Here is a 12,879-nt window from a genome sequence, read left to right as displayed (position 1 = left end):
GAAAATATAACACCTATTTTTTTAACAAATAATTAACTTAACTAATTTTATTAATCTATTCAAATTAATCAACTAACTCTTATATTAAAGTCTGGAGGTACTAATTTATTTGAATTAATAACCCAACTAAATTAGTTAAATAAATTTTATATTAAAAATACAAAAAGATGATACTACTTCCTGTTCTTAATATAAAAATTAATTGATTAATTTGATTAAACTAAAAAATTTTATTAAGTTAGTTATTTGTAATAAATATATGTTATTTTCTTTAAAATATTTTTATTAATCCTACGTATTAGCTAAAACTATTATTTAATGAAACTTTTAATATATGCTACTACTATAAGGATTACTTGACTAAAAAAAACTATTATAAGAATTAATTTAAAAATAATAAATAAATATAAAAAATAAAATAGATTGAAATCTTATATTTAAAATCAAATTAAATATTAAACTAATTTTTATATTAAAAACGAAAATTAGTATATTAAATCAACTATAAGAGATAAAAAGAATGAAAGTTAATTTTCAAGGATGGTCCTAATTCTCAAGTGCTAGATCGAGAGGTCCAAGTCCAACCACACTGGCCATCTGAAATCAATAAATAGCAACGATATCTTTAGTGGGGTCGGGTGAGTGGGTCAACATCGTAACTTTAACGAGGGAGACACCCACTAGAAGCTCCGGATCATGTTTATCATTGCGGCTCCATCCGTATCCAGATGTTCTCATCCATTGTCTTTGGAACCCCCCACAAAAAAAAAAAAAAAAACTTTGCATTTTGGTGCTCAACATGTTCAAATTTTCAAGTCCTTAAATTGGTTCCAAAACCATTGGGCTGTGAGTCTCTCTCTCTCTGTATATATTTTAAGAAGCTCATATAAATCGTACTAATTATAAATGATTAATGGCGGGACTTTTTTTTTTAATACTCCCTCCATTTCTTATTATAAGAGACATTTGATGTTTATAGCATGTTCCTATATATAAGAGACACTTACAAGTTGTCTTTATTTTTTTGTGTTGATTTCCTATTTTACCCATATTTATTATCTCCAACTCACACTCTCTCTCCCTCCAACTTCTCTTTCTTTTAATAATTTAATTGTTCTCTCTCATACTTTCTCTCCTTATTAACAATGGTATTTTTGAAAAAAAATTATACTTTTTATACATTAATTGTTCTTAACTAATTTTAACTGTTTTTTTATCAACGTAATTCGGTTATTCGTCTCTTATAATAAGGAACGGATGGAGTAATTAGTATTCATTTAATTACAAAAATTTTTACTGCGGCCGCTCCTTAATACTACCTCTTGTCTTTAATATAAGACCCTGTTTGACTTTTATTTTGGTCCTAAATATAAGATCTCAATCCACTTTGTCTCTCATATTTATACATTTTTTTTCTTCCAAAATAGCCCTTCTAATAATGATAGTTCTAGTCAATACACTTGATTAGCAAGGACATTTTAGAAAAAACAATACCTATCTAGGACATATAATTAACTCAACTTACTTCTTTAATCCCTTCAAATTAGTTAACTGGCTCTTATAATTAGGATCAGAGATGGTATAAAAGTTAATTAAGAATTAGATTTCATCTTAAATATAAGTTTTGAATCCACTTTGCATCCTAAATTTATAATTCATTCTTTAAAATATCCGCATTAATTATACATATCAATGAGATTTTATCTAAGAGTAGTCATGATTAAATGATACTTTAAGAAAATCAACTCATATTTATTACAAATAATTAAATTAGTTAAATTTTTTAATCTATCTAAATTAGTTAAGTTATTTTTATACTAGTCATTCAGCTCTAAATATAAGACTTGTGATTTGCACTAGAAAACGGGTGTTACATTTACATTCAGGACAGGAGGGGTACTGAACACCGGAGGAGGTAGTATTAAGTTATTATGTACCCATGCATTCTTATATTCTAGTCCAAGCATTAATTGGTAAGTCATGAGCATGTCAAAAATATGTATACTCATAATATATGTAACTTTTGTTTGCATTTCAGTGGTGGTGATCAACTTTGTGCCGAAAATGGGAGCCTATAATTGCTCATTAGCTCATTCTGATTAGCATCCTTCCCGAACCTTGTGAAGTGAAAGATGATCAAGCACCGCCTAAGAGGACTAAGCACCATTCTGGGTAATCAAGTTGAACCTGAAAAAATCGAAGAACTCAAAAGGAACAAAACAGGTAAGAAACACTCAGAATATTGGCTTCTCAATAGGATTAATTCTCTAAACTGTTAGTTTAACGTTGGATTTAAACCTACGACGGTTTTCTCATTACTTGCAGACATAGAAAACAATCTCTCAAAAATCTTAAAGATTATTAAGAATGAAGATCAAGGCAGCAACAGAGATAGAAGCCCAAAACGTTTGGGACAAGAAACGGAACTTGTGGGACTCATCGAGGACTTCTTCACACAGTACCAGTCACTATATGCTCTTTACGACCGTCTCACGGCGGAGAACGGCAAAATAGTTTCTCGCAGAATAGACAGTGGGGTTTCTGCTTCTTTGTCTTGCTCTAGCTCTGACTCCGATTATTTCTCCTCAGACGAAGTTGAAACCCGGAGAAACTCGCCTGAACGTGAACATCACATTACCATATCAGACCCGAGATGTGAAGCAGAGGATAATGAGTCTGAAAGTGATCTCCACGCTCGAGCAATATCAGCTCGGGGAAAGGAGCTTGAAGAGCAGTTTCATTCTCAAAAGAAAGATATAGAAAGCTTGACCTGTCACAAGTCGGAGCTGCAACTTCAAATTGCCAAAAATGCAGAGCTACAAACGTTGGAGAACACGAAAGAAGACCAAGTTTCTGGTCTGCAGAGGAAACTCGATGATTATGGTCAGAGCCAGGATAATATTACAGAACTGATAGAACAGATCAACACGCTTACCACGGAGGCGAAAACTCTGCGCGACCAGAAAGATGAAGTGCAAGCAAAACTAACACCCAGTAGAGACGAAGCACTGAGCGAAATGGAGGGCCTAAGAGACCAGCTCAATGTCATGCGTCAAAATTTGGAATCTTTATGCGACAAGAACAAAGAGCTAGCAACTCAGATGGAATATCTGAATCAACAATTAGTTGAAAAGGGTTTGCTTGAACGCAGAATGCAAGAAGAGAATGAAGGTTTGGCAGGAAGGGTTAAGGACCTGGAAATGGAACTTGAATCCCGATGCAAAGAGAAAGAGAAATTGGAAGAGGAGTTAAGACAGAAAAATTATGAGATTAAACAGATGGGAGATGAAAACAAATCATTGGAGGATCGGAATCTTGAGCTGAAAAGAGCAGTGACACATGCAGGAGAAGAGCTTAAAGCTCAAGCGAAGGAACGCGAAAGCGGTGGTATAAATGGAGCTTCACCGCATGCTATAGCTTTATCATCTCAATTCAACGATCTGAAACTAGAGTTAAACTATTACAAGGAAGAGAAGATCAGGTTGGAGTTACAAAACGAAAGAATCCAAAAGGAATATTCAGAAAGCCTCGCAACGGTATTTGATCAGGGAAGAACTATAAAAGATCAGGCGGAAACCATCGAGCGAATCAGCGCGGAGATCGAAGAATCGAGAATGTGGGCCAGAAAGTTTAAGCTGAATAAACAATTCTCAGAAAAGAGGATCGAAGAATTAGCCGAAGAGATACGACGACAACTAGAAGACAGTATCAGGCTATTATACAGAAGAATCCGCGTAGCAGAACAGCTACATAACGAGAACAAAGATGGTTACAAAGTTGTGAAGGAGAGGTATGAACAAGAAAACAAAATGCTAAAACAGAAAGTTGCCATATATGAAGAAAAGGTGGCAGGATTTGGTGACACAAAACTGAAACCAATAGAAGTTCTGAACGTGCTAGAGTTGGCTACTTCGAAGCTAGAAGATGCCCAGGTTAGTTTTCTGGGCCGCGTGGCTCAAATGATGGAAGAGGTTCAGAACGCGAGAGATTGGATAAAGCAGAGAAAGAAAGACATGAAACAACTGAAGACAAACGTGGAAGACCTTTCTGCTTTACTGAATGATAAAGAAGAGCAGGAATTGTTATTGAGAGAGAAGGTGGAGAAGCTAGAGGGCAGGTTGAGCGAGGAAGGAGAAGAGAATCTGAATCTAATGAAATCGGTGACAGAGTTTGAAAAGAAAGTGGGAATGTTGGAAAAGAGCTTGAAAGAGAAGGATGAAGAGCTGGTGAATCTGGGAGACACGAAGAGGGAAGCAATAAGGCAGCTCTGTTTTCTCAATGATTATCATCGTAACCGTTGCGACGTTCTCAAGGGTTTGATCGCTAAGAAGAACACAAGCACCAGAACTTGACATGCATTTATTCATATGTCAAAAAACTAGAGGGAAAGCTGATCCAAAAAAATTAGAGAGACAGAATTAAGGAAATGACCTTTGACTCCATTCTTTTTGTATGCCCTCCCTTTTGGGTCCCAGATTGTCCACCACGTGCAATAACCAAACTATTTTTTCTGCCACCCTTTTTGTCCGTGGCTATAATGCTCCATGTTAGAACGACCCCAATAATTCATTTCTGCTTCAGACAATTTTTGTATCATGCAATGTACAATTTACCGATCAACTGCGGAATTAACATTTCATTTTTAAACATATCACCAGTTCGCCATGTGATTGATTCATTTTGTTCTCAACTAAACACTTGATGAGCCTAATCTTTTTGTTTTTCCATTGGTCAATAACACTTGGGGCCTTTAGTTTATTCATTCTGGAATTTGAACTTTGCTTTTGCAGGCTTTCCGTCTCAGGTCTCCATATTTTTAATAGGATTGCCAAAGTATGATCTTTCTTCTTGTGATGATATGCCTTTAGCAGCTGAACAAAGCGACTTTACAAAATGTTCTCTGCTTTATATGAAACTGTTACACGTGTAACGTAATAAATAACGACGCGGTATCGATTAAAATAATAGAAAAGAGAAATATAATTTGAAGACGAGATTGGCAATCTCATCTCATTATAAAAATAAGAAAGCCGAAACAATGGGGCCATATGAGATGAGAGACTACAGCTCACGGAGCACGTTGCACCTGCGTGCGTGCCGGAAAATGAGACAGATGAGCTCGATATACTCAAACAAGACCTGGTGGCATCATACGGTGGTCCTCTCTGGCATTTTGAGTAGCAAATGCTGTTTTCTCAATTATATGAGCGATTTTAATTTTAATTTTTTAAAAATTCCTCGTACCAATAATCAAATTATGAAATTAATGTGAAAAGCAAGCAAATGCATGAATAACGCGGAGGGCCTCAAGCCCACCAGTCCGAACCGTCTTTTGCTTACGTCACCACGAGAAATCGCGCGGCGGAAAGTTCGCAGTGGCACTAGTGTAATAAATTAGTGGGCGAGGGGCAAACATGTAAGATGAAATCCAAAGATTCCGTCCCGAAATATGAAGCTGCAAAATTGCTGGCGTCCCCATGGAGCATTCCAATCCAGACAAATCTACTTTTGCATTCAAAATTTTTGAGAGTGTAATTTTTCTTTTTAATTTTTGTAAACTAAGCTCTCTCCTTCCTCTCTGTCCTCCTCGCGTTCATTGAAGTGCTCGTCCTATCTTCCTTTCTTGTTTTCGATTTTCGATCCTCTCCAACTTTGATCGTCTGGTTCCGGAAGGATAATATTCGCTTTTTGACTTTCAGGTAATGGTGAATTTTATTTTCGAGTACTGTTATATTTTCTCTGGTGTTTGAATTCTCCGAGGCGAGCTTCTGGCCTTGGAGCTTGTAGTTCCGTTTAACTATTCCACCCTTGCTTGCTTGTGGATTTGATCGGATCAAGTTCGTTCTCTGCTAAATTGAATTTAATCAATTTATGCGAGCTACTATTTGCTACTTACCTCTTTGTTCCTTTCAGTGTCCTTTGATTATTCTGTATTCCTTTGTTGATTTCTGCAATTTCGCATGGCGTTGAAGCTTGTATCATCTCTGATTCTTAATTTAATTCGCTTTTTTAGTTACGGAAAACTTGTATAGAGTCGTGATGCTTGCAGATTACTGTTCTTTATTCATATAATATAGTTATGATTAATTGAAACTAGATTTATCATCCAAATTTCAATTTATTCGATCATTTTATATTCATCTTATTTTCGGCATTGGATTTTCTGTTTCTTGTTTTGTTTTAGCCTGCTGCATGTTTGATTTTGGAGAAGAACTAAAAGCTTCTGTGAAAAGAGTGGAAGAGAAAGTGAAAGCATATCTCAGGTACAGAAATTTACTTATTGGATTTAGCTATCTGATGTGGACGAAATACTGATTTAGACAGCTTTTATCAGAAGTTTGAGATTAACGATTATCATCCGTTTTCTTAAGTCTTGCGTTTTCTTTCTTTCTTTCTTGGCCCCAATAAATCGCGAACGATAATTCTTTTTTCTTCTTTCTTTCCTTTCCGTGGGGAAGGAAAAACTTGTGGAAATTTCATAGAATCACAGTCAGCTTTCAAACATTCGCGGAGGAGTTGATATGGCGCCAGATTAAATTCACGTTAACTACTTTTTGGTGGCTCATTTTTTCCTTCTAATTAATTGATTATTTATTCATTGCTTCATTCATAAAATTATATGTTTATTTGCTGGCAAAAAAAAATGATATGTTTATTAAATATTGGAAATTAGCGGTAGGCCATTTTAAAGATGATAGGACCATATTAAACGATCGCAAACAATTTTCGTTCATTCTTGATGCAGTTGCATCCGTTCCTTGACAGCGAGCGGAGAAACCTAAGATTTACTGATATAGGCATCCCATGTTTTTGTTTTGACCGAATATAGGCACCCACCGTTAGTCCGCATTGTTTGGCAACTTGCATTTGTTCGATATATTAGTTTTCTTAAAACTTAAAATCTATTCCTGAACATAAAATTTTTATGCTTGTTATTTAGGCGACAGATCGAATAAATTTTCTTGCTTTCTAACTGGATTTTATTCTACCAAATAATAGCTTTTCTAAATTTAAGGAAATATTTTAAAACAAAATGATGTCTTGGGTGTGCGAGAAGAGGAATGCCGAGGTTTTTGACACATATGTCCACCCTCCCTTCCACCTCCCCAAAACAAAATCCAAAAAAACATCGCAAAAATAATATTCAAAGACGTTTCGGATAAGTTAATGATATTTTAGGTTTTAAAAATTAAATTAAAATTCTTTTTAAAAGACCTAATATATCATTGAAATTTTCAGAAGGTATCGATGATTCTTTTGAAAAGTACTGTTATCAATTTTGAGAGCATAAGTCATATTTTTCTTCCAGAAGAATTTTGATTTTGAATGTCTTCAAATGTTGTTAATACTCTATATGGATCTTTAAGTGCCATTTTAAAAAAAAAAAAAATCTGTCTTTGAGCAATGAAATATTGTGGATTTTAGTGCTGAGTTACTTTCAGCTCCGTGACTTAGTATGTGCCTTCTATTTTTTTGGTTTTTAAGTGCAACTTGCTCTTAATACGAAGAGGGGATGAGGAGTTCATAAGCTGCAAGTATTCCAACTTCTTATGCTGAGCAATTATAATAGTTTTAGAATGGAAAAGAGAGAAAGTGGTGAACGTACTTCTTAATCGTCTCCATATGTCATTCTTCCTTTTTATTCCAGTTGCTTTTGAATTTTTAGCTGACAATTTCATCCCATACGCTGGAAATTTGTATCTCTATGAGACGTGTCACAGTAGATTTCTTGCAATTTCGTCAAGAGAGTTAACACCTGAAAATAGCTCATGTCAAATTTTCGCGGTCACATCTAGTAATGCATTCCTCTCTACAGTTGTGGTCTTGTTATCAGAACTTAATTCCCTGATTGCTAAGTTCTGATCTGATGGTACAAGAGTCGATGGGCTTCCTACTTGCCTGTCCTTGATAATATATCATATTCAATCTGCTACAATTGCAATAATAATTCACCTTGTTATTATTGACTCAGGAAAAGAGAAAACCACTGTTATACAAATTGAACTGTTCATTTAAAATCTTATTGCCCTGTTGAATGGGTGGTGGTGTTATCATATATTACTAAAACTAGTGGGCTTCCCTTGTATTGAATGGAATCTGAGGAATAAGTTGTATTGTTTATAACTTTTGAATAGTGCAATACTGCAATTTGTTGTAGAATTTATATTTTGTATTGATATTGATATGTCAGACACATTCTTTTATCAAAGGAAAATGTACGTCTGAATAAAATTTCTCATGGTGTCATGTACCAAAAGAATTGTACCCAGGTCCGAGTAGTAAAAACTTTCTCAGAAAAGATTTTTAGGAAAAATATTTGAAAGAGTGAATATGTTGAAAACCAACTGCTTCACTTTATCCAGAAATCAAACACTAGTTTTGAAATTTTCAGCTTCTGAATTCCTGATATCAAAGAGACCAAATTATCTTCATGGGCAACTGCTGAGAAGAGTGGATAGTTCATAGAGAAGATGGTGAAACATCGCTTTAGAGAATCTATAAAATCATTGTTTGGAAGTCATATTGACCCTGAAAAAGAACAGCAGCTGCAAAGGGCTAAAACAGGTATGAAATCAGTTCAATATTGCACTGAAATTCGTCAAATATGATCAAACAAATGATCAGGTGTTTTTGCCCCTGCAGAAATTGAAGACAAGGTAAAAAGAATATTGAAGCTTATTGGAGATGACAATCATGAAGAGGATGGTAGCTCAGTACAATTTTCCAATAAGGAATCACTTGTAGAACTAATTGAAGATTTCCACAATCAATACAAATCACTCTATGCTCGATATGACCATCTGACAGGAGAGTTGAAGAAAGAGATTAATGGAAAGCAAGGAAAGGAGAGTTCTTCATCTAGCTCAGACTCAGATTCAGATTACTCTTCAAAGGACAAAGACAGCAAAAATGGACAACTGGAAAATGAATTCCAAAAGATAATTGATGGCCTAAAACAAGAACTAGAAATGGAACGCACAGAAGTTGCAGAATTAAGTCAAAAATTGACAGTTACGTGTGAAGAAAAGGAGGACCTAAATTCAAAATATCTTGCAGCCTTGAGCAAGATAGAAGAAGCAGAGAAAATCAACGCAGATTTGAAAACTGAAGCTGAAACACTAGAAATTCAGAGATCAAAACTGTTCGCAGAGAATGGTGAACTGAAGAAGCAACTGGACAATGCTGGAGAGATTGAAGCTGAACTGAATAATAGATTGGAGGACTTGAAGAGGGAGAAAGACAATTTGGTCCAGGAGAAAGAGACAGCTATCAGGAAGATTGATGAGGGACAGAATATTACAGGCAGCCTAAAAGCCACTGTGAGTCAACTGAATGATGAGAAATTAGCCCTTGGAAAAGAACTAGAAGCTGTGACTGGTGAATTCTCCATTCTGAAGCGGTTATTGGAAGAAGTACAACAGCGAGAGACAAGTTTAAGCCATAATCTGAAAGTTGCTGAGGAAGAGAACGAATCATTGAAGTTAAAACTTTCACTGCTTTCAAATGAGGTTCAGCTTGCTCATGACAGAATACAAGAACTTGTAACTGAATCAACTCAGCTAAAGGAGAGACTGAATGAGAGGGAAAGGGAAGTTTCAGACCTCAGCCAAATGTATGAAGGGTATGAGAATGAATCCTCGAATAAAATCAGGGCATTAGAAGCACAAGTCACAATCCTCAATCTGGAATTGGAATCAGTGCAAAGGCAGAAACAAGAACTGGAAGGGCAAATGACTAGTAGCACAACTGAAGTTAGAGAACTTGTAGAGCAAAATTCAGGACTAGAAAACCTAATTTCAGAACTAGAAATAAAGTTCAAAGAAAGAGAAAATGAACTGTCTGCTATGGTGAAAAATCTTGAAGATGGAGACAATAGGTCATTATCCAAAATAGCTGATTTGACGTCTCAAATCAATAATCTGCTAACTGATGTAGATCAGCTACGTGCTCAAAAGGATAAACTGGAAGAGCGGGTATTATTTGAAAGTAATGAAGCATCAGCTCAAGTCAAAAGCATTACAGACCAGGTAAATGTATTGCAGCAGGAAGTAGAGTCCCTACAATACCAGAAATCCGACTTGGAAGTTCAACTTGCCAAAATTGTCCAGGAAAATTTAGAACACATGATTCATATACAAACTCTAAAGGAGGAGGTCGCCAGTAGGACTCTAGATCAAGAGAGGTTTGTGGAAGAAACGGAAAAATTAAACATGCAGATAAGGAAGCTGGAATCTGAGGTAGGCATGGTAAAGGGCCAGAAGGGTGAAGTTGAAGAGCAAATGAGGATTAGCAACCATGAGGCCATACAATTGAGAGAGGAGAATTCAGGGCTGCGTGACAAAATATCTGAAGTGGAGAAAATATTAGCAGAGAGGGAGACTGAGATCTCTGCTCTTCAGGATAAACTTAAAAAAGCAGAGGATGAAGGTTCAACTCAAATAATGGCCTTAACATCACAGATTGAAAATCTTCAACAAGATTTGGTTTCCCTGCATAATGAGAAGCAAGAATTGGCAAAGCAGTGTGAAAACCTGAAGTTGGAGTTGGATTCCATAAATAACGGCAAGAATGAATCTGAAGAGCAAAACAGTCAGCTGAAAGAGGAAATTTCCGTCCTACAAGAGAAAATTGCTGCCCTGGAGAAAACTTTAGCAGATAAAGAGGCTGAGTTCTCTGCTTTAGAAGACACACTTCAAGGCGAAAAGAATGAGGCTTCATCTCAAATAATTGCCTTCACAACCCAGATCAAGAATCTGCAAGAAGACTTGCTATCCTTGCAGAAAGAGAAAGAAGAATTGATGCTTCAATATGATAGAGCTAAAGAAGAAAATGGAGAAAACTTTATCTTGCTAGAGAATGAAAAGAAAGAGCTGGCAAGCAAAATTTTGGATCATCAGAGAATGCTGGAACAACGAGAAGATGCATATCAGAAGTTAAATGAAGAATATAAACAGGTTGAGAGTTGGCTTCAGGAATGTAAGGCAAAACTTGAAGCTGCAGAAAAGAAGGTTGTAGAAATGACAGAAGAGCTTCATAGTGGCATTGAATCAAAGGATCAGATTGTAGCTGATTTGGAACAAACAGCAGAAGACTTGAGAAGGGATTTAGAACTGAAGACAGATGAAACTGGTACTTTGCTTGAGAACATCCGAAATATCGAGGTCAAACTTCGTCTGTCAAACCAAAAGCTTCGGGTCACAGAACAAGTGCTAAGTGAGAAGGAAGAACACTTTAGAAAGGCAGAGGAGAAGTTCCAGGAAGATCAGAGAAAACTTGAAGACAGGATTGCTACATTGTCAGGAATAATTGCTGCTAACAAGGAGGCCTATCAGGAAACAGTCACTAACATCAAAGGGAGCATGAGGTATGCGATGACCGGCATGGATACCGTAATGGGGAAATTCGCTGATGACCACGGAAATTATGAGAGTCGTATTTCAAACATCTCAAATGAGCTTCAGATGGCAAAGGACTGGGTTAGAGAGATGAATGTGGAAAGAGAGAAGTTGAAGAAGGACAGACGCCATTTGGGGGAGCAGCTGCAGGAAAGAAATGAAAAAGAATTGGCTTTGAAAGAGATAGTTCAGAAGCTGGAGTCGAAGGCTAGCAAGGAAGAACTAGAGAACAAAAACCTGACGACAAGAGTGGTTCAACTTGAGAAGTCAGTGGCAGGACTAGAGCAAATGGTAAAAGATAAAGACGAAGGGATACTGGGCTTGGCGGAAGAGAAAAGAGAGGCCATCAGGCAGCTGTGTTGTGGATTGATTACCATCGCAGTCGTTATGATTATCTCAAGGTCATTATATCCAAGACCCCCAGGGTTCAGAGGGCAATGTGAGCTTTAGCTATGATTATTCTTTTGTTCAGTTCGTTGGATTAGGTTTTACATCTCTATATTTGATTGAATTAATTTTGTTTTTGGCCTTCTTATTTCGAAAGTGTGTGTCGATAGATTGGTTTCTCGCTTCACAGGGGACGCCATATTCATATGTAATCAGTTTGTTGTCGCCCTCTAGAACCATTTTCTATCGTATTTGTATTTTCTTCTTTTGATTCTCCCCTCCCCAGTTTGGGCTTTTAATAATATACTGAGGAGAGGATATTTTATTTTGTCAATAACAATGAGAATTTTTTGTATAGCCTTTATAAAAATTGGTTAGACTGTCAATAAATCATAGCCGTGGATGATGTCTAAAGTTAGCAGAAAATATAGTCCACTAATTTTATCGCAATTCTTGGGGAAAACATAGGCTGGATCATTTCAAGACGAGCAAAAACCCCCCGCCTCCCGGTGGGCGGTGGGGATTATACCGAAGGCGTTTTGATTCCTAGTTAGTCTATTTCATACGTTTTAACCTGTTAGTGTTTGTTTTTTTTAACCTTTTCCTCATTTTCTAACTTACTCCTTCGTAACCCAGTGCATATCATTAAGAATTTTTTTTTTGGGTAAAGGAATTTAAATGAGTTAAGAGTTCTGAGACTCACTAAGATCCAAGTATGCTTTTAGACTCAAGAAAGTGTTTACAGATTACTTACCAACAAAATCTTTATATCAGTAATGGGATTTGAATTTATGATTTTGTAGATTATGAGCTGATTATTTACTAACTAGATAAACTCTTCTTTTTTTTTGTGTGGCTATAATTGGCAACTAAAAGTTGCTGCACGATCATAAACCCCCCTATGTCCGTATGCCCAATGTTGTGGCATCATGGATCGTTGCATCAATTTTAGGAAGATGTATGTGGGGGCCTGGCTTTAAAGACTATGAAGGAAAAAACTTGGGAGAGGCAGCCCAAAACCAACGTTCAATAAATGGGGTGGTAGCTTAGCGAGAGAGGGGAGAGGGGCCTCTGATGTCCGTGTCATGTGTCAAGG

At 36.4% G+C, this 12,879-nt stretch overlaps 2 protein-coding genes across 2 annotated transcripts; both read left to right on the top strand.

The window, feature by feature from the left end:
• The first annotated feature begins 2,132 nt into the window (after window positions 1-2,132).
• On the top strand, window positions 2,133-4,352 carry LOC114743639 (COP1-interactive protein 1-like). The gene is made up of 2 exons (XM_028931857.1): window positions 2,133-2,223; window positions 2,326-4,352. Exons 1-2 carry the CDS (start codon window positions 2,133-2,135, stop codon window positions 4,350-4,352), a joined length of 2,118 nt encoding a protein of 705 aa, XP_028787690.1.
• A 1,172-nt stretch (window positions 4,353-5,524) lies between these two features.
• Window positions 5,525-11,917, top strand: LOC114743640 (COP1-interactive protein 1-like). Its single transcript, XM_028931858.1, is given in 5 exon segments — window positions 5,525-5,699; window positions 6,185-6,263; window positions 8,393-8,565; window positions 8,644-11,757; window positions 11,760-11,917. Coding segments are annotated over 3 exon segments (3,288 nt in total). The 5' UTR covers window positions 5,525-5,699; window positions 6,185-6,263; window positions 8,393-8,471; the 3' UTR covers window positions 11,840-11,917.
• Window positions 11,918-12,879: the final 962 nt, after the last annotated feature.

The sequence above is a fragment of the Neltuma alba genome, unplaced genomic scaffold (genome assembly GCF_004799145.2).
Source record: "Neltuma alba isolate B1F8T4 unplaced genomic scaffold, ASM479914v2 tig00004084_pilon, whole genome shotgun sequence".
In the NCBI taxonomy this organism is placed as follows: domain Eukaryota; kingdom Viridiplantae; phylum Streptophyta; class Magnoliopsida; order Fabales; family Fabaceae; genus Neltuma; species Neltuma alba.
Note: the sequence above shows the minus strand (reverse complement) of the source record. Positions and strands in the feature narration are given on the sequence as shown.

Bases quoted from the DNA above. Each gene is read 5' to 3' on its own strand.
- LOC114743639 (XM_028931857.1), top strand. From the start codon at position 2,133: ATGATCAAGCACCGCCTAAGAGGACTAAGCACCATTCTGGGTAATCAA. The intron at 2,224-2,325 runs GTAAGAAACACT...CATTACTTGCAG, and splicing joins ACTCAAAAGGAACAAAACAG to ACATAGAAAACAATCTCTCA.